We start from the raw sequence: 22,556 nt of genomic DNA, 5'->3' as shown, positions 1-22,556 counted from the left end.
AAGTGGGCCCCTATAAACTGTTCAAAATATTAATGTTTTTTTTATGTTTGTGTAAGGAATCTCACCCTAAATTTCTATCGGTGTCCCTGCAACAAGAAATCCAAAGGGCCCCCTGAGAGGTCTTGGGCCCCTGGGCCTGGTAGGCCCATTTGGTAATATGTCTATGCTTGAGAGATGAGGAAGAGATAGCCCCTTCACAATGAAAGTAACCTGTGCTACCAAAGGATAGACTGTCTTTATATATCTCCCAGAGAAGGAATAGAGTAGGGGCTAAATCACTACACCATTTTTGACCAAATAAGATTTATTCATGATTTAAAATAAAAAAAAATGTGAACAGGTACATTAAAAGTTGAGTATGACAATCACAAATTTATCAAAAAAAAGAAAAAGAAAATGCTCTTCATGAATGCAAACAGGAAAACCAAAGATATGTCAATCATCCAGGTCTTGCATCTCACTTGCAGTATCTGTCTGCTTTCATTTTGGCTCTCCTGTGGGAAGAAATAATGTTAACATCAAGGATTAATATCAAGGATTAAAGGACATATCAAGGATTAAAGAATTTATGTCTCAGCAGGATCTGGAAAAACTTGTCCATGCGTTTATCTTCAATAGACTCGACTACTGTAACGGTGTGCTTACAGGTCTCTCTAAAAAACTTATCAGACAGCTGCAGCTGATTCAGAACGCTGCTGCTCGAGTCCTCACTAAGACTAAGAAAGTGGATCACATCACTCCAGTTCTGAGGTCCTTACACTGGCTTCCTCTCTGTCAAAGAATTGACTTTAAAATACTGCTGTTGGTTTATAAAGCACTGAATGGTTTAGGGCCAAAATATATTTCTGATCTGCTGCTAGGTTATGAACCTCTCAGGCCTGTTTTCTGTCCCCAGAGTTATAACAAAACATGGAGAAGCAGCGTTCAGTTTTTATGCTCCACATATCTGGAACAAACTTCCAGAAAACTGCAGGTCTGCTGCCACTCTCAGTTCTTTTAAATCAAGACTGAATACTTTTCTTTTTGCCGCTGCTTTTTATTAAATCAAATTATTATTTATTCATACACTGCACTGAAACTTTTATTCCTGTATTTTATTTTTCCTGCATTTTGTTTTAAATGTTCTGCAAAGTACAAGAGAATGTTAGTAGAACGACTTGAGGGAGGAAGAGAAAGACGGAAATGTATGTTGGAAATGGAGGAGTTGGATTTTTGGTGCAAAGTGTGCCTAGTGACACAACAGCAGGCCACTGACAGCTGGTGTGGTCCCTTGCTCAGAAAGGATGTTTGAGGCACTGGTGAAAAGCCAGCGAGCAACTATACAGAAGGACATTGTACGTAAGTGAGTGAAAAGAAAGAAGATTTCAGTATGTCATAAAGAAGTGTCCTTTTTTGCATTTCGTTTTATATGACCTTTTATGTGTTGCACTTTGTCTTGATGCTTTTAATGTCTCATGTAAAGCACTTTGAATTGCCTTGTTGCTGAAATGTGCTATACAAATAAACTTGCCTTGCCTTAACCCTAACCTCCACACATCATTTATTCACGTAACCTGTTTAAAACATCACTTAACATCACATGGACAGTTGTTTCCTACCTGTCTAACAGTGTTTCGTGAAACTTCCCGTCTGTCCGGGCCTTCTTCAGTGAACCGCTGTCCTCCTCGTTCACCCTCAGTCTGCGGTCCTGGAAACTCTGGAACTTCTTTCTGGTGATAAACAACAACAAACATCATCAGTTAACACTCCAATGGCAACCACTATGTACACTAGCGCACACACAAACGGCAACACGTATGTTAACGGTAAAACATATTATATATACAGTGAAGTGAGGCACACACAAAAAGAAAACACATTTTGAAACACCCTTAATAAATTGACATCAAACCATGGAACTGCCAGCAATGACATCTCTGCATTGCTCTTTAATGATCACAATATTCAGCCAGAGTGAAAGTGTTCATAATGACTCCTTCGAACTTGGTACTCTCAATGACAGAGCATAAAGCTGACGTATCACCGCAAAACATTACATTAACAATGACAAATGTGTCTGGGACCACTGACGTTCAACCACTTCATTCCCATTGAAGTAAACAGCCCTAATAGCGAGTGACTACAGAGTGAAATGGGGGCTATGAACAAATAAGTGATTTTATCAGGCACTTATGCAACATTTAGGGCCAGGCTAGAAGGAGGTATTCTGACAGTGGTTTATGACTCCGGAACGGCACTCCGTTCCGGGAGGACATTCTGGATGCTGAGCACTACATCAAGAAGCAGGGCTCAAGGGCGGCCATTATCATCGCGTCAACATGATGAGTCCATTTCCCCGGCGTTCTAGCTTGGAAAAAAAAAAGAATACGGGCGGTGGGGGGGGGGGGCACAAGAGGCAGGGGAGAATAGCCTCGAATGTGTCTCGCCTGGGAGCTTAATGGGCCGCGAACAGGCTGTATAAAAAAAACAGCAGTGGTGTCCCATTCGGGGGGGGGGGGTTGAGGGGCTGAGGGCCCTATCCTCAAACACAGTGGCCCGTCTCTTGCCCCCTGTGGGCCATTGATGGAATAATTGATGGGACCACAGCCTTCTGCCTATTCCCTCCCTCCCTCCCTCCTCCCGTCCAGGCCGGTGATTCTCGTCGAAGCAGAGCAGAGCGCGAGGGTTACCAGGGTGACGCAAGGGTTACCAGGGCGACGCAAGGATGGCGGCTGTCAAGACTACGGAAAGGCCGCCCGCCGCCCGTAGGCGTCTCTCTGCTCAACGTGAAACGCCTCGGCCTCCCCCAGGTCTGCACAGCGGCCATGTGCTACAAAACCACAACACCTGGCTCAACGCCATTACATCAGAAATACACAGCAAAACAAAATACCCTTGGAAAAAGGGTATTTTTGTGACTTCAATAATATAGCGATATTCTACATTACATAACATATCATAGGTCGAGAGATGCAACAAGACACGCACATTTGTATTTTCTGTCCTGTCTGTGTCAGTGTGAGCCAGGGGAGGGAAGGTTAAATTATACGCACACATAATTGACCTCGCAACTCTTGACGTTGCCCCTGTCCTCGTCTGCGATGTCGTCATTATGCTTGACCTCCCTCTCGGCACACGACCGGATCTGTTCATCATACAGATGGAGAGAGAGAGAGAGAGAGGGAAAGGCAGGGGGAGAAAGAGAGAGACAGGGAGAGAGAGAGGGGGGAAAGCAGGGAAAGAAAGAAAGAGAAAGAAAGAAAGAGAGATGGGGATGCATTTTGAAAAGCAATAACTTCAAATGTGAATTGAGAAGCATTTTGTTTTTTCAAAAGGAATAAAAAGCTTTGCTGAGTTACTGAGGAGAAATCACTAAATGGAAGAGCGAAAGAACTTCCAAAAGCCCTCGATCTTTATTATGTATACTCACAGTAATAAAAACACCTGTGTGTTGCATCTGTCTTCATCAGATGCTGAGGCCTTTTACACTTTCTGATTTCTCCACACTTACTCAGGAAAGTGTTTTTTTGTCTGTCTTCTGTCATTTCAGTTCAAAGAGCACCTGTTAGTGCTTCCGTCAAGCCCAGAGAGAGCTCCTCCAATCTACTGGGACATTTTCTTCTTTCTGTCTGCCAAGACGGAGCAGTGTACGTGTGCGTGTGTGTGTGTAATGAGTGTGAGTGTCTGGACGCAGCCTAGTGAATAAACATGGACTGCTCACCTTCACCATCTCCTCCTCCCCTGCCATCTTGCTCTTGGCCGCAATGTCCCCATTCTCGCAGTATGAGATAAAACAGCTATTACTAGCCATAAGAGCCATTTTACCCTGGGAAGAAAGGCGGAGGGAGAGCGAGAGGCAATGACGTTGTGCAATGACTTTCAACCACATGCAGATACTCCATCTACAGCACGGCTCCATTACTGGTAGCGCTGAGTGCATTTCCTCTGTGTGCCGCATCGGAGACCAGTACATTTACCTCAACCACCAAAACAGCAAACGGTGAGGGAAATGTCTTGTTTTGTTGGAACGTCTATGACAACTACCTGGTCTCCTACGTTAAATGACTTGAGGATGTGAAGTTAGGACTGACGGCTCGATCGCTCAGCTCACCTCCTGGAAGACCGGCTCCCACTGTTCCCGGGAACCGATGGCGTCGGAGCGTCCCACGACCACACCGTCGGAGTTAATGCCCAGGTACTTCCCGTAGCCGGACTTCAGGGCTACCCTGGGGGAAAGAAGAACGTAAAAAAAACATTTGACAGCAGGAGGGGGGTGGTAACATTAGATCTGGATAATGGAAGACCACGGCAAAAATGCTCACTTTCATATACTGTAGCCTACAAGGCAAATAAATTCTAGATTTTTTGTTAAAAAAAACAACAACAAAATACTTTTTTAGTTAACATTCATAACTCAAAACGTCTTTCTTGGAAGAATTGGTAGATTTGTCTATGTTAGTTATCCCCTCAACCTACCTTGAGTCTGACAGCTTGATGGCAGTGAACTGCTCAGGTGGGTCTGGCCCTTCATCATCTGAAAGAAATTCAAAGACAAGATGCCCCTTTTGAGAGTCACAAATCCAAGGATTGATGTTCTAATCAGACGAGGGTGAAAGGCCCAATCAGCTTTCCACCCACCTTTCTCTTTAAAAGTGTATTTAATGAGGAACCTGAAAGGAGAGACAACAACTTTATTATCACTTCACACGTCCGAAGAAGCCACGCGCTGCCGCCGCCTGAGTTAGCGTTCCGCGTGTGCTAATGAGCATCTCGTTCATTCCGAATAATTGAGCTGAGTTTGCTATCTTGACAGAAAAAAAACTGTTGCGTTGCGAAATCTATGTATTTAATCTCAGATGTAATAAGAGGTACAATAATGAGCTGTCATTTTCAGAGCTGGACAATATGCATCATGTCCTTCCACAGTGGGTGCACCCTTGAGAGACTCCATGTCTTTCTAATCATTCCTAGTGATTAATGGCTAATACCCTGGGCTACATGGTGCTGTTGCAAATATGCACACCCGCCAAGAAGACAACTTTATAATCTAACGCTGTTTGCAAGGAAACAGTTAAGACCATGGTATTGCTCAATCCCAAACCCACTCAAAATTCTATATCTCCCAAAGAAAGTCCATATACAGTATATATATACAGTATATATATATAGTGTGTGTGTGTGTGTGTGCATGTGCATGCGACAAATTAAGCAGATGGGTACAGTGGGTTAGCCTACATGCCAAATATACCCTCTGGTCTCTCAAGTTTCCTTGGAGGGCATTTGTAACTTTTCCCTCACCATTAAGGTGAGCAGAAAGGGCACCGCTCCCCCCACTCCTCACTAACACCCCCCCCCCCCCCCTTCCTCTTCTCATTTGCGGCGGCTAATTTATCCATGGACCTGCTGCCCTACACTGAGGAGCCCCCACAAAAGGACGTGTCTATGTCTTATCTCCCTCGCTCTGTGCAGTGCTAGCTCCATCCTTCTTTCCTCTCTCTTAAACGAGCCCGTGTGCACACGGAGGAGGACGCAGGGCGGATGCCACCGGCGGAATTGGGCCGCTCCAATCTCCCGGTCATTTTTCACTCTCTCTCTCTCTCTCCGAATGAATTCCAAGCACAGAGTCAACCTTTCTTTTCTTTCTTTTTAGAGCGGCCTATTGTATTCAGCGTGAGCAGCCCGAGGGCAGAGAGGTGCAAGGGAAATGATGGTTTAGCAGTAGGGCTGGATATCGATTTGAATTTCAAGAATCGATTCGATTCTGATTCACAAGGTTCAGAATTGATTATCACGATTCAATTTGATTTGATTGATTCAATATCGATTCGGTTAATGAATGAATGAATGAACTATTCATTCCTTCATTTATTCATTCATTCATTAAATAAAATATCGATTTTGCGATTCATAAATCGATTAATTGATTTTTTAAACCCAGCCCCATTTAGCAGTGAGGTCCTTCCGAACCTGGCCCAGAGACACAACACAGTACACTCTCCTAGTCTGCCACAGTAGAAAGACGCTGCAGGGGCTAGACAGATGTTGGTAAATGGTAAATGCTCTCTAATCCAGCAAGGCGTTCTGCCATTCCAGACAGGTTGTAGCAAATCCTGCTGTCTTATAGCTGCAGGTGGACGGAGACCATGAATCGTCCTAGCTAGGCGGCAGGATTCATACTGATGATCTTCAATAACATGCTTGAGGGACCAGAAAGGAGATTAATGGCTGGTGTGGGTGTGTGTGTGTGTATGGGGGGGGGGGGGGGGGGTGCACAAATGCATCTCTAACAGATTCTGGAACAACAGAGTGTAGCTCCCCCCCACCCTTTATCATTACCACAAATGAATGAACACAAAAAACTGCCCCCTGTTTTGCCAGACTAGGCAGGCTAATGGAACATGAAGTCCATTACAGCTCCGTTCTTTGCCACTTCCCCTGCCCCCTCGCTATTGGGACAGAAAGGAAACAGCCCGCCCCCAATCTGGAGTCGTATATTCTTGACAATTACCGGCTCCTTTTAAATAACACCTGCTGCGACACTGCTCTAAGTGGTACTATGATATCAGGGAGCCATCAATAGCCATACAGATCTTAAGCCTGGCCTATTTCGGACTGTGCAGGTACTTCAATGTGCAATCTGTGCAGCTTCAAAGATACCCTGAAGTGACTCATTTTGTGACATTCTAGGTGAAGTGTAAGAAGAGTGGAAAGTGACTACATCTCAAGACTGATTGCATGGTCTCGAAAAATGGGCATTCATGCAGAGATTCATGCATAGGTCTGCATTGTATTATGCATGCTATTTCACACTTATTTCTCTGTGCAATTGGTCTCTACGCCGGATTCCATTTCATGATCACGAAGAAAGGAAACTGATTTGAGAATGAAAAGACTCCTTTTCTTAGGACCTGGGCTACTATCTGAAGCTATAATATAAGGAGATCTTTGCAATACCTACACATGCTGGATGCTGTCTACCATGGAGCATTGAGATACAGTTTGACACGGTTTTACTTACTCACCACTTAAAGTTTTTTTTTTAATGACATGGAAGCAAGCACATCTGTCTGTATATGCTTTGAATGATGATGATTAGGATTGCAAAGGGGTGGAAACTTTCCGGAAACTTTCCGGAAATTTACCATGGTAACTTAAGCTCGGGAATTTAGGAAATTTTGCCTTTTTTGTAGCCTATTTTATTTTATACATTTATTTTAGGATTTTATCTCATTTTCACCCAATTTTGTAGCCAATTTAACCTGAGCTAGTGTCCAATTACCCCCCTACTAACCGTTGAGGATTCATCACACAGCCCGGCCGGTCGGCAATACGAAAGGTTGTGACAACTCCTTGACTCTCAGCTCATAAACCGTAATTCCAACACCAGACAGGGTTGCTGTTGTGAGACGAACCCTCAAGCCGAGATTAAACTAACCACCCTCTGGGAGTGGCGGCCCAATAGGCCCTCCCTCTGGGATCCGGCCATACTCAGATCTGGATGCATTAGACTGCTACACCATTGTGGACCCCTATGACAGGGAACTTAAACATAGCTTAGTTGGGGAAAAAAACATAAAATGCAATTCTAGATCTTGAAGCAAGATCTTGGTTAAAACAACCTGATTTAAAAACAATGTTGGTTAAAACAACTGCACTGTGCATTCCTCCATGTGCAGTGCATTCTTCCATCACACGCACAGCTAATTCCTAACACACAGGACTGCAGAATCCATTAAAGTTCTACTCACAATTAGAGTCAAAAATGTCATTATAAAAATGAAATGTTTGCCTGCATGTCTGCTATGACAAAACAAAATGTTTATATTTACGTCTGTATATGACAAGGTAAATACAGTTAGTATAAATAACCCCCAAATTCCCAGTTCATTCCCGTTAATTCCCATAAATTCCCATGGAAAGTTTCCAACTTTGAATATTCCCGGAATTTTGCAACCCTAATGATGATGATTAGTATTATTCTCATGATTCTGTAATTTGTCCTGTGTTTTCATTCTTAATTGTTATATGTCTGCAACCGTCTATTTGTACTGCTGCCTGTCTTGGTCTTGCCAGGACACTAAAAAACAGATGTTTAATCTCAATGAGACTACCCTCCTGGTCAAATAATTAAATAAGGAGTCATGTCTACAACACAACTGCATGCGGAGTGAACATGATTAGATGGTTATTCCCTTTACCTTTGTGTGGGGCCCCCACTGTGAACAGCCCATTATCCAGGGCATGGACGTAGGAATCCTTCTGCATCTCTATGGCCACAGTTCCTGATATGTCTCCAAAGCCGCTGACGCTCCACCATCCACCTGGAAGGACGAGGATGATCTGGGTCTGACGCTTCCATGTGCTCATAGGACTAGGCAATCCTCTATTCGTTTCACTTCATTTTAAAATACATACCGACGATGTCAACCTTCCCCTCGCCATCTTCTCTTTTCCTCTTCTTGTCTTTGTGCTTCTTCTTTTTCCTGCAAAGAGAAGAGACAGGCCAACATTTGGAACGTTAACGTGACTGGACGGTTTCCCAAGCCAGAGAAGCCCAGGAAGGTAAGCACGCACACACACACCTTCACTAGCTACACACACTCCTTTAAGACATCCATTTACTAACATAGCTAGTACAAACATAGCTAGCCTAGATGGCTAACTAAACTAGCTAGCTAGCTACTACAAACGCTAACCAGCTAGCAGGCCAACTAGCAAACCACATCCATATCTCTAAGTCTATGGTTCGTAGCTAGATAGATATGTTTTTGTGAATTAACTCACCCTTTGTTCAACCCCTTCAATACGAGTTTGGTTGATTTTATGTGCGAATATTCAGCCATTTGTTCGTACTCTAGCTATCGCACAAGATAAACTAGCAAAACGAAAACAATTCGTGTGTATGGTGGCTGTTAAGGTCCAAACAAAAGTCAAAGCAGAAAAGCATCGCGGCGCAGCAAAAAAAAGCCGTGATTCGGTGGGCGCGGGTGGGTTAAGGCTGAGGGGTGAGTTGAACCAAGTCAACTCGGTTACAATGGCATGGAAGGTTCCGCACTTTATTTTCCAGATTTCGCGATGAGTGTGTGTGTATGTGTGTATGTAAGAGTGAGTGAGTGAGTGAGTGAGTGAGTGAGTGAGTGAGTGAGTGAGCTATCTAGCTGAGTGAGTGAGTGAGTGAGTGAGTGAGTGAGTGAGTGAGTGAGTGAGTGAGTGAGTGAGTGAGTGGTGAGCTCTCTAGTTGAGTGAGTGAGTGAGTGAGTGGTGGCTTTCTAGTTGAGTGAGAGTGAGTGAGTGAGTGAGTGAGTGAGTGAGTGAGTGAGTGAGTGAGTGGTGAGCTTTCTAGTTGAGTGAGTGGTGAGCCCTCTAGTTGAGTGAGTGAGTGAGTGAGTGAGTGAGTGGTGAGCCCTCTAGTTGAGTGAGTGAGTGAGTGAGTGAGTGAATGAGTGAGTGGTGAGCCCTCTAGTTGAGTGTGTGAGTGGTGAGCCCTCTAGTTGAGTGAGTGAGTGAGTGAGTGAGTGAGTGAGTGGTGAGAGATTAAATGAGAGACATCTACTGTAATAGGCTACACCGAAAGACAAGTGTTGGTGCTTGAGAGAGAGAGAGAGAGAGAGAGAGAGAGAGAGAGAGAGAGAGTTTGGCCATATAAACCTAAACTCCCCGCAGACCAGACTGGCAGTGTAGTGGTAGTAAGACTGTCTCCGACTCGCTCTGGAGTTTGGCTTCTGTCTCAGTAGACAGTGCGTCTGCTGTCCCTGACCAGCAAATTACTGTAAATTACAGCCCAGACCTGGGCTCTGTGTCCCCTCCGCCAAGACTCCTGGAAGGCCTGCGGATGAAAGCTCTGCACATGCAAAGTCTGCACATGCATGTCGGCCTACAGAAAAGGACATTCCCTCACACACACACACACACACACACACACACACACACACACACACACACACACACACACACACAAAAACATATTCTCTCTCGCTGTCTCTCTCTCTCTCTCTCACACACACACACACACACACACACACACACACACACACACACACACACACACACACACTCACTCACTCACTCACTCACTGACACTCTCTCTCGTCCTGTCTGACTTTTCTTTCTCCTTTGCCCTTTCTCTATCACATAAGCAGTATTTTCTCTCTCTGTCACTCCCCGCTCCCCACCCCATACACACACACACACACACACACACACACACACACACACACACACACACACACACACACACACACACACACACACCACAGATGGTCTGCTGCTCAACACACTTAGGGTCTGCGGCTCAACTTTTCCTGACATAATGTGTTAGTTCCATGCAATTAACTACAGTATTTCTCTCATGAGTCTTCATTGAAACTATCGACCTCAACCTTTGAGGGAAAGCAAGGAGGGAACCAGGGGATTCAAATGACAGTTTATGCTAATGACACCCCATTAAGGAGGAATGGCCCAATCAGGAAGTTAGTGACTAGAGGTAATAAATCATTGATTGACATTGTCAGGAAGTCAAATAAGTGAAACAGAAGCCTGCCCTATGTCACAAAAAGCTTCCTCACAGAGTTCTACTTTTGCACTGCGCTGACACGCAGACAAAAAAAAGGGGGCTGAAATTCAGCTGACATGGATTACTAAAGTCTATGGAAAGCTTTCCGTGAGGGTTTAAGGGAGTTGGGTTGGCTAGTACATTTAGCATACAGCTCACAAGCAAATCAGCCTTATATCTATTATAATTATGAAAACAAAATGTTTGCAAACAGATGTTTGTACTCACTCTACGGTATAGTACAAGCTAAATATTATTATGATTATGCTGCTGCTGATGACGACAACGACAATTATTTTTACTATTATTATAATTATAATTATTATTGTTATTATTATTATTATTATTATTATTATTATTATTATTATTATTATATGTTTGACATGTTGACCAATTTCTAATCAAGTTAGCTGAATATTTAATCATGTGTATTCACTGAAGTAATTTGCTGAGAGAATAAGCTGTGTATGTACAAGTAGCCTGATTATTTATTATTATTATTATTATTATTATTAGTAGTAGTAGTAGTAGTAGTAGTAGTAGTAGTATTACTAGGCTATATATTTGACAGGTGGCTAATTTGCAAGCACTAATCAGGTTAGATGAATGTTCAGTAAAGTGTATTCAATCAATCAATCAATCAATCAAAGCTTTATTTGTATAGAGCATTTCATACCCAGAGGCAACACAATGCGCTTTACAGAGAACAAGGGAGGTGGGCATACGACCCACTCTCTACATATTCCAGGTATTCCCTTAAGCAATTTTCAGAGATAAAAAAGGCAATAACAGAACTGTGTTAGGGATATGCAGAATAAAATGTTGCTTGGTGAACTAACTCTTGTTATCCATCCCTCTCCTTAGTGTCTCTCATGTCCTTGTTCAAATGTATTTTGTCGAACAACTCTCCACGCCCCATTAGCTGCCTCTTGACCGTGAAAAATAGAATTCATCATGTTTTATTAATTGGCTAAGACTCACAACCATGCTGAGAGAGTATTCAGCTTAAAAGACGAGGTCTAGATGAAATGCTGGTGGTATTTACTGTAGTTCAATACCACTGTAGTCAGTGTCTGTTCATGCTCAAAAGCTTTATTGTGATAGGTCTACTGTTTTTTTCTCTCTCTCTCCCTCTCTCATCCTGGCCTGTATGTGTCACTCAAACTGCACTGGTGAGGACTCGGGTGATGCAGGGTGAAGTCGCTGACAGCGTGGAACAGGTGTCCTATTAAGTGACGGCATGTGGCGACAGTCTCCTATGACCCCTCTCTCACTTTGTCAATGTCACCGCGCGCCGCTTCACAGGCCCGCCGCGGAAATGTGTGTTCTCCAACCGAGGGGGGAGTCTTTGAACTGGGCAATATCTGAACGACAGGGACAGATTGAGTAACTTGAGTCTTACGATTGGGTCTTCCAGGGGGAACCCTGGGGTTAAAAACCAACATGATGATGTAATTTCCTGAATAGGAGGGATGCTAAGGGAGAGGGGAGTCACCAACCTTGCGGTTGGGTGCGAGAGGTGGGGGTTTTCTAAGGTCAAAGGTCAAAGCTTACAGTTGAGTTTCCAATCATTTCTGAAAGGTCTGGAATTGTTTGGTTTACACATAAGGGTTAGTAATCAAACCAATGTGAGATGTAGTGTATGGCAGTGATATTCTCACACAGAAAAGTATGTGTATTGGGAACATATCCACAGCTTTTGTCTGGTTTCTGATTGTTTTCATGTTGTTGTTTTTTCGCCTCTCAAGGTTGAGAAATCTTGTGGTAGATGTATTTATTCTATTGTGTCTCTGAAATACTGCTCCACGTGATGTTACTGTACATGAGAACAGCTCATTCAGGATTCATTCGACTAACACGAAGCAAGTACTTGGTAGGAAATGATGCACTTTATGTGCTCAGGTCTGTTGAGAGACAGTCCAGTTACTATAGTGACAGTGAGTGCAAATGAATGATGCAGAAAAAAAGCTAATTGAGAGTGAACTGACCACTGAAGTACTATGTGAATTCAAGCACACAGGGTTTAGAGAACAGATTCACTTGAGAGGGTGAAAAGGGTTTTCTTTCCATCAGGTGAAAAAAGGGAGTGTTTTTTAAGTAGTGAGTAGGCCTATTCTCACATGGTGGTCTTCATAGGTAATACTCAACTTCATGGGGCTCTGAGTCTGGAAATTGACAACAGTCTCAAGTCATTTGGGGGGCTCCTGGCAATTTCGCAGTAGGGCACGGAAGAGAAGAGTTCAGCGAAAGGATAAACACCCGTGAAATGTTCTTTCAGCACCTTGTTCAAGGTAACAGACAACCTTACATTCCGCTGTGTTTTCTCCCTCAGTTCTACTTCTCTCACTCGTTTGTACCTGCTCCCTCACAGAGACAGCTACCCGTGGGGACTCGTGTTGCGCACAATGCCGCAGGGTGAAAACGCAGGCCACGGGCTGATGGGTTCCATGCAATTCCATGTGGCTGGCTACTTGGAAAGACAGAAATAAGAGGGTGCAATCCTCACAAGGCTAGGTTCGATACAAGGCACTGCACAATGCTTACACTTGGCCTGGCTTGCCATTTCACAGTGTCTCGCCTAAGCAGGTAGGCCTATTTCAAACAAAGCGAACCACGTGAAATAGTGTAATGTCAAAGTAAGCCTATAATTTTACCATTGGGGAAAAAAAGTCATTTTATTCAAAAGATGTTAAAGAAAATGGCCACGTCAAGTGCCATTAAAAGAAACTGATATGAGGGTTTTGGAGAAGGAATATATGGGTCTACACAACCCTCCGTCATGCCAGACAGCTTTCATTGGCTGGTTTAAATATACAGACGGCCCTGTAATTACAAAATCTAAGCGGTGATGAAACTAGTCATTTTGGTGCCCAGTGAAAATACACATTTTTAGAAACCTCCCTTGTGTTCTGTCAGAGGCTGTTCATGAAAATTCTCCTAAAGGACTCGCACAGATGGAGAGCAACATATGTGTTGGAAGTAAATCATGTTTGAATCACGCTGTTTGGCGCACACACACACACACACGCACACACACACACACACACACACACAGACACATACATACGGCACACCTCCATTCTCTCCCCTCCCTGGCAGGTGGATGCTGTGCCACTCTCTCCTCACTGTTGGCACACGCTCACATTCTCGCATCACAGCACCTCAGCTCCCTCTCCTTCTGTCACTCTCTCCTTCCCTCCTCTCATCCCTCTCAATCCCCCCACAGTCCCTCACCCTCACGGACATTGATGTCACCTTTCGTCACAAGTGTGATGGTTGAAAGAGATTAATTTATCTCTCATGAGGTCTACCTTACAGAAGGGCCAAATGGACTGAGGCAGCAAAAAAGCGACTCATCTCTTCTACTTCGGCGTCTGGCCACTAGAGGGCACTACCCACTCATAGTTGCGCACATGCGCGGTCATGAGCCAGTTCATCTTCATGCACGCTAACGTCTCGCGCTGCCACAATGTCAGTTTTAGGAAGCGTTCCAAAATAAATCGGAGGGAGAATATTTTTTGGCTGCGCGCAAGTGAATGCATAATTTAGAGGTACATGAGCTGAAGTTATTTTTCCCGGGAATGTAATTTGGCTTAGGAGTGTAGGTCAGGCAAGCTGAGGAGAAGGGCTGGTGTTAAATAAACAAAACATTAATTAAGGCGATTCCACAAGGTACGGGGGCAGGTTGTGAAGCTCAGAGTTTGTGTCTTTTATGTGATCTTCCGGAGCCCTTTAGATGCTCCATCGGGTGCACCACGTGACTAACCTGACGTGACAGAGCTCCCGAGATCATGATGGTGTCACGAGGCTACCAAGTGACCAAAAGCAAACGTTGAAATGCTGGGACGGGATGGCACCTATGGCTATTCCTAGTTCTGAGGCAGTAGTAGGCTACCTTTAACTTCTACATCTTCACAACCCATCCACATTGAAACACTGCTTCCTTCAGTTATAGGCCTGTGGTGAGTAGGCTAGGCTAGTGTATTTTGCCTGCATCCCTTCCAGCTCTGTACACAACAGAAAATGTCACCTTTACTAGCCTATATTGTCAGGCATGATGCCTTGTTTGTCACATAAACCCACTAACTGAACAGCATTCAAGCTCAAATGTCTCTCAATGTGAAGAGTGGTTGAATAATTCAAAATCATGTGTATTTTTAAACATCGCCATGCATTTATAATGCCTGGAGATGTGAATCATATTCCAGCTGCCACAAGACTGGCACACTGTTCATCTTTCAGTGCCTCCCTCCACTCCATGATGTGCTTGCAAGTGGGCGACACATACACAAGCACATACGCGCGCACACACACAAACCACAGACATACTCTCTCTACTCTCTCTTGAAAGCAAAGTGAGAGCCTGTGATTGAGAGTCCCACTGACTGTAGAGGACTGGCTGCTGCTCTCTTCCTGTATCTCTCTGCCAGTACCAGACTCACTGTTAGTTTGGAAAATATCTCCCACCTGTCTTTGACAGATTTGGGAATCTTTGACATTCAGATTTGGGACTTAGCCACTCTAGTAGATCTAGGGTTGCATCGGCTTGAGAGCAGCACTGCTGATCTAGGATCAGATTCCCACCAGTCTGACATAGAGCATTTCTATGCTAAATGCGTCAATATTGAGGTATGTACTGTACTTAGCACTGTTGCCTCACAGCAAGAAGGTCCTGGGTCCAGCTTGGGACAATGTCAGCACTGGGGATGTTCTTCCCAGGGTTGTCGGGTATCTCCTGGGTGGGGTATCTCCCGGGCCTTTCTGTGTGGAGTCTCTTCTGCATGCAGAAGAACAGATCGCTCTTCAGTCCCTGACCAGGACTTGGACTGAGCACTTGAACTTGGTCCCCGGGCGCCACTGACGAGGCTGCCCACTGCTCCTGGCTGCCCCTGGAGCAAGACAGGATGGGATAAATGCAGACGACACATTCCACAGCCGACCACTGAAGATGTGTGTGTCGTGTGCTGTCGCCACTCACTCACGTGTGTTTGTGTGGCAAATAAAGACCCCAGAGGCCCAGTGATTATTCATTACTATGTGAGAATATGGTCTAGGCTACATTGTGGGGAAGGATACTCTGTAAAAGTAGCTCACATATTCAGATTCAGTCAACTGTATTGATCCCAGAAGGGCAATTCATTTGCAGCCCATAAATCCCATCCAAACATAGCAAAATATTCACAGGCAAAAGTTGTCGAGAGACATCAGATCAACATCATATTATACTGTACTATATGCAAGGGCAGTGTAGCAGCAATAATATAACTACAACATAAGCCTATGTTATAGTATAAATATGAAATCACAGCACATGTACAGTTGAAGTCAAGGGATATTGTATATAGGCTCTTGTGTATTTGCATTGATCTCTCTCTCCCACCCATAGCATTGTCTTTACAAATCCTCTTGACTGAAACCTCTTTAATCAGCGGCAAACATGGAAATGCATGTCCACTGTTCATAACGAATTACAGAGGACACTGAACGGGAAATACATTATTCATAATATTCTAGATCAGACGCGCAGGCGGTAAGGTCAGGTCCATATTTGCCTCTGCCATTTTTAGTGACCCAAACATCCATTCTTCCTCCAAATGTCGCAGCCCGCATGTGAGGTTGTTGTAGGCTACTGCACACTCTGTCACCGGGCAGATTGGATGGTAAATGGACTGCACTTACAGTACATAGTGCCTTTCTAACGGACAAAGCGCTTTACAGTGGCCACTCATTCACCCACTCACACACCAGTGGCGGCCAGCTGCCATGCATGGAGCTAGCCTGCTCACTGGGTGCAATTTGGCATTCAGGGTCTTGGTCAAGGATACTTTGACGTGTGGACAGGAGGAGCTGGGAATCAAACCACGGACCCTGTGGTCATTGGACGACCCGCTTTACTTCCTGAGCCACAAGAGACCCACCACACCACACCACCACCACCCCGCATCATAAATTGACTAATCCATCTTGTGAAGACATTGGCAGCCATAAGCATCATAAATGGACTAATCCAGCTTGTGAAGAAGGGGGTGAGAGAGACTGCGTGTAGAGTGGACTATTAGAGGCGGCCCGCTCCAGAAGCAGAGACCATATGAAGACAGCTGCAGACAGAGAGAAGAGCAGTCGGAGGCGAATAGGAATGGAAGTTGAGAGGAAAAAGGGAGGAGGAGGAGGACTAGTACTCTCAAGTACTCTCAAACAAAGCCAGGGAAGGGAATGTGAGAGGGATGAGGCTAATTGTGTGTGAGAGAGAGAGAATCAACAGCCTGATATAATAGGGTGCCAATGGAATTCAGCACATCTTCTGTTTGACGGTGGGCGTTGCTGTATAAATCCCGGGCGCTCACACACGTAGACACAATGAGGACTAACGGAGCAGGACGGAAGCACAGACCAAGCAGAGAGGGTTGTAACCGCTTAATGTAATGGTTTGATGGTAGGATCTGGTCCACATTTATATATATCAAGCCTTTTACAACGGGCAATAAACATGGATCTTTATTAGCCTTGCCGTAACTATTATGGCCTGTGGTTACCATGGCTATTGTAAATCCAGTGCCTTTCAAATCGAATCCAGGTGGGGAAATCATGATTGGGCTGCAGCCAGGGTCCGGGTCATCCCATCAGGGATCAAAGGTTAGGCGCCTGGTGCCTTAGTTCCTCGGAGCTATTCTTGGGGGGGAGATGCGAATAACCCTGAACTCTGCATAACCATTTAGCTGAGATGTACATTGGGAAAGCTTGCCTTCAGTGATTGTGCCCTTGGACAAAACCACCCCTGTATCCAGTCCAGATTGTGTGTGTGCGCCTGTGTGTGTGTGTCTGTGTGTGTGTGTGCATGTCTATGTGAGGCCTCTGGCTGGTATGGGCTAAAGTGAGCTTTGTTTTAGGGATAGGAGTAGAACAGTACTGTAGCTATTAAAGTCATACTGGTACAAGGTGACTCCTACAAAAGTACCTCATGTGTTCTAACTAAATCAGGTGGGTACATTCTCAGCCTCTGATGGCTGAGCATGTGGCAGGGTCATATTTGGTCTTGTCCAGACAGTCAGTTACTCTGTGTCAGAGATTAGACCTACTGGACTCTTTGAAGTCCCATTACAGTATGTGATGGTGAGAAATACCGTTCATGCTTTTTTTCCTCCTCTCAGTCCTAATCCCATGGAAATTGTATCAGCATTATACACACAAGTGTTTGGGTTTGCATTTTGGTCTTAGCGAAGCCACGTAATGAAGGCTCTCAGAAAGCCAACATCTTGTTCTGATATATAAAAGTCGAGTGCCGCTTTAGCCTTTCTTTTTTATAAATAGGAGTCTCGACAAGCAATCGCCACTGCAAATAACCGCCATTTTACATGCATTTTAGACATCACTGAAAAATGTACGATAGATAGATGGACTGCACTTATATAGCTTTTCCACCTTAGCGGCACTCAAAGCGCTTTACAATGGCCTCTCATTCACCCATTCAGACACACATTCACACACCAATAGCGGTAGCTGCCATGCAAGGTGCTAACCTGCTCATTGGGAGCAATTTGGGGTGAGGTGTCTTGCTCAAGGATACTTTGACATGTGGACAGTCGGAGCTGCTTTTCACAAATTGAAAGAGTATTACACATACACACATGCGGGATACTACACACACACACACAATTATAAAACAAAGTGCTGTGAATAGGGGATTACACCAGCATGTCACATTCACCCCAGCTTCAACAAATACAATATGTGTATTTTATTCTAACCTTTTCTTCAAAAACAAAACAAGCCCGAAGCGCTAGTCCTCTGGTGGTGATGTACAATGTATTTACACACACATTTGCTTATCTAATAGACGCCATATCTTTTAGCTTATAGGGAATGCCCCTGGGTCGCCATGACGCATCTTAATCCTCCGGCTTAAGGCCTTTCTTCTTCTTCTTCTCTTCTACTGTATCTCTTCTTCTTCTTCTTCTTCTTCTTCTTCTTCTTCTTCTTCTTCTTCTTCTCCTCTCAACGTTGTTCTGTATCAGTTTTACCAGGGGTACCTCCAATTCGCAATGCTAATCATAATTAGCTCTCTAATCATCAAATATTAATTTAAACATTCAGTATTATATCCGATGGGATGGGAATTACCATTGAATCTGATCTAACAATACCAATGGTAACAAAATGACCAACAATGGACTTGGCTCTTAGAGTTTCAATAAGTAATCTAAACAAAGTGTTAGTGTGTATCTTTGTGACTGTAACGTTCTTGACCTCGCCTGACATAACTGTATCCGGACTGGACTCATCCAGCTCAAACCAAGCCCTTTTATTTCCATTGTGCTCAAACAGATACTCACTGAAAGGACACTGAATGACTCACACTATTATCAATCACACTTTAGCATTGAATGAACACACACACACACACACACACACACACACACACACACACACACAAACCATCAGCTGAGTCGGTCTGATTCACTTCCTTTGGACGTCTTCCCGGGTCTACAGCACCTTAGGCTTTGACAGCTCACCATAACTTGACCTGACAGCAGCCACACCCCTGGCTAACGCAACAAAAGTTGCACTGTTTAACGTTCACCTCTTTGTACAGTATTTTCCATAAACGCAGGCCCGGTCACAAACACTGAAAATCAACTGAAATTAGATTTCAAGTTTTGTATTTCTTCTCTGGGCTATTCATTGAATACACACCAGGTCAATTCATCACAATATATACATTTCGGCACTAGGGCAGGCTTCTCTCGCAGTCACATAACTCAGTAAAGGTACTCCTTTCATATTTAGAGTGAAGAAATCTAGCATTGTTAGTATTGAGCAATGGGTTTGCTACTTCTCACCCGCAGTCCAACCAAGGTGCTTGAATAGTGGACTTGAGGAGGAGAGGTCTGCACATTGTTTCAAAAGCTCCAAACGTGATTTAATAAAACCCAACGTTTCAGCCAGCATGGCCTCATTCACTTTGGGAGCTTTTGAAACAGTGTGCAGACCTCTCTTCTTTCTTCAATTATATCGTTTTTGGTAGAGCACCTGTCACTTTTCTCTCTTGGATGTGCGTGCATTTTCCGCTACTACTTGTCTTATTCTTTATTAAAAACAACTTTTGTTGTGTCTCTAAGCCTTCATCAGGCTTTGCATTTCAATATTACCATCATTCATGGCAGAGTGTTTTCTTGTGCGTCCCAGAGGGAAGGTCCCATCATGTGACGCAGCCCCGGGAATCACAGCCGGGACAGAGACACACATCAGCGGAGCAGCATGGCGACTGTGGCGTTCATCAATGATGGATGGAGCTCACTCCCAGCAGCACTCAGTACAGCAAGGAGAGATGAGCAGGACACACACGAGCATGCACACACACGCACGCACACACACACACACACACAAGCATGCATACAAGGACATACAGTACACACACACACACACAGATAATTGTCCTGCCTCTATTCAGTTAAATTGTTATTGCAAAATACCAAGACCTTGTATTCATAAGAGCTTAACAAACCCCTCACTCTTTCCGCTGTTGTCATCGAGCTTCACATGGTTACTATGGTTACCAACTCACGAGCATAGAGACGGCCGCCAATATGGCTAACCGGATTATCAACTTAATATGTCAAAAGGTGACACTGCAGCCTGTCTGTTTCCTTTAAGAAGGGTCTTTTAATGAATCCATCCGAGATCCAGAGCAAACATTTAATACCTCGCCCCAGTCAGGGAACACCACTGCACCCCTTCTGCGGACACTTGGTTTATCCCGGATTGTTCCAGGACACAACAGCTTAATTCCCTATCAACAGAGAGCCCTAAACCAGCCGTTTCAGGGTCTCGGCGTCGTTCCGAACACAACATGCCTCCTCCGGGCTCCCGAAGCAGGATCCATGAATATTCTGAGCAGGTTCTGAGCAGCGGTTGGTCGAGGACACCCAGAGGTCCAGAGGGGGCTAATCAAAGCCCAGCATGGCGGGTCAGCCGGTCATTGTGATGTGAGACCACATTTCTCATTAGCGTCCCGCTGGCCTGACAGTGTGAAGCTACAGGCAGGTCCATGCATTTACTTTCCAGCTGCTTCGAACATGTCTGACTCCACTGCGTCGCTGATATCTTGAAAGCGGTGATCAATGTGATAGTGAAAGACTACGACAACTCAGCAATTATTCTGTAACATATAGCTAAATCTACAATGTGAAATACCCTTGATTCATTTGGTTTCTATTACAGTATATTTATGCAACCTGAAAGTCTAAATGATTGCAATAGTACAGGTATCCACACTCATCAGGGGGCTGACATTGAAATAGTTGACTCCTATAAATACTTGAGTATTTCGCTGGATAGCAGACAATCATTCTAGACTCACGTGGGGCACCTCACCAAGCTAAGGGGAAAAATAGGATTCCTTTTCATAAATAAGTCCTGCTTTCCCATTGTTAGCAAGAAAATCATTGTGCAGTCGACAATATGATCTGTCTTTGACTATGGTGATGTTTTGTATACTATGCATGCCTCGCCGACTTCTTTGAAGCCTCTTGTTGCAGTGTATCATATTGAGTATATCATTTCAGGTGTTGGGTTTCTCACCTATCACTGTGTACTGCATAGCAAAGTTGGATGGCCATCCCTTGGCATTCAAAGGGAACAACATTCTCTCTTATGTATTTTTAAAGCACTGTCTGGCAAGCTGCCATTATACTTCCTCATTTTTTAGTTTTAGAGACATGGAACGCCCTACTAGGTCACACTGGCATGTAAGGTTGAGCGTACATGTGTACCTCGATGTGACACCAGCGCAGGAAAGTCTGCCTTTAGTTTTTATGGACCCGAGAGGTGGAAAAGGCTGCAGGACTTGCTAAAGCTTGAGCAACTTGTCTCTCTGGAGAGATTCAAGGCTCTGGTAGAAGGTGCGCTCCAGGTCAACTGTATATATTTCTCATAGTCATATTTTTATTCTTGGATCTTGTGACTTCTTTTTGTGATTTTGTGTTTTGTTGTACTGTATCATGTCCCTATTCTGCATGTTTTTAAATTATCATTGTAAAACGAGAGCTTGCTGTCAATTGTCTCCCCTGATTAATTAAATGTTTGAGTTAAAATGTTGGCCAGTGCTGTAATTAAACGCATGAATCCTGTTTAAACTTCATCCAACTGTGCACTCCACATGCCAGAGATATTTCAGGTATTTTTTGGAATGGCTACATGGTTGTTTAGAGGAGCTGATTGATGTTTTCAGGTTATGTGCGCCTCGAGCAGCAGTGACCACGATTGCTAGGTGGAGTGCACTCACGTACTTGACTACTGCTTAACACATTAGTCAACACTCAACTCCTCTGGGAGAACGAATTACATGTCAATGTTAAAAACTCGCACAAGCTGGTCTAACTGCTTGCAAAGAGGAGAACCCCCCCCCCCCCTCTCTCGTACGTACACACACTTTCTCAGCAAGCGGGGCGTACAAATCCGCAGAGCATATACCGCGACTGCCTGCGTCTTTCCCAGATGTGCCACACCTCTCCCACAGACAAGTCAACTAACACATGCGATTAGCTGCCCTCCCATCTCTGGTTTAATTTGCAATCAGGCTCCAGATGTCTGACTCCCTCTCTCCCTCCCTTCCTCCCTCTCTCTCTCTCTCTCCCTCCCTCCATCGGCCCCCCCCCCATCCCCCATTTGTAACCTTTCAGGATGCTAATGGCACCATGTAGAGAGGCAGAGAAGAAGGGATGGGGTGACTGGCAAAAGAGTGGATGCGAGAGACAGACAGACTGCGGGAGAGAGCGTGAGCGTTTGAAAAGGGCAGGTGAAAGGGAGGGATTCTCATGGTAACAAATCCACGAAGATGGAGAGATGGGAGGTTAGACAGAGTGAAAGAGAGAGAGGGGGGTAGATGGAGTGAAAGGGGGGGGGGTTAGACAGAGTGAAAGAGAGAGGGGTGGGGGGTTAGACAGTGAAAGAGAGAGGGGAGGGTTAGTGAGCATGTGGAGGAGTTCTGATTCACCATCTTCATTTTAGGTGATGGAGTCAGCTTGGC

General features: G+C 44.5%; 1 protein-coding gene across 1 annotated transcript; it reads right to left on the bottom strand.

Annotated features, from left to right (window-relative positions):
• Positions 1–329: 329 nt before the first annotated feature.
• frg1 (FSHD region gene 1) lies at positions 330–8,884 on the bottom strand. The gene is made up of 9 exons (XM_084454323.1): positions 8,764–8,884; positions 8,395–8,462; positions 8,178–8,300; positions 4,456–4,513; positions 4,091–4,205; positions 3,701–3,805; positions 3,033–3,124; positions 1,599–1,709; positions 330–494 (listed from the first exon to the last, which is right to left on the bottom strand). Exons 1-9 carry the CDS (start codon positions 8,820–8,822, stop codon positions 458–460), a joined length of 768 nt encoding a protein of 255 aa, XP_084310449.1. The 5' UTR covers positions 8,823–8,884; the 3' UTR covers positions 330–457.
• Positions 8,885–22,556: the final 13,672 nt, after the last annotated feature.

This window comes from Borostomias antarcticus (assembly GCF_949987555.1).
Source record: "Borostomias antarcticus genome assembly, chromosome: 20".
NCBI classification, from domain to species: Eukaryota; Metazoa; Chordata; class Actinopteri; order Stomiiformes; family Stomiidae; genus Borostomias; species Borostomias antarcticus.
Note: the sequence above shows the minus strand (reverse complement) of the source record. Positions and strands in the feature narration are given on the sequence as shown.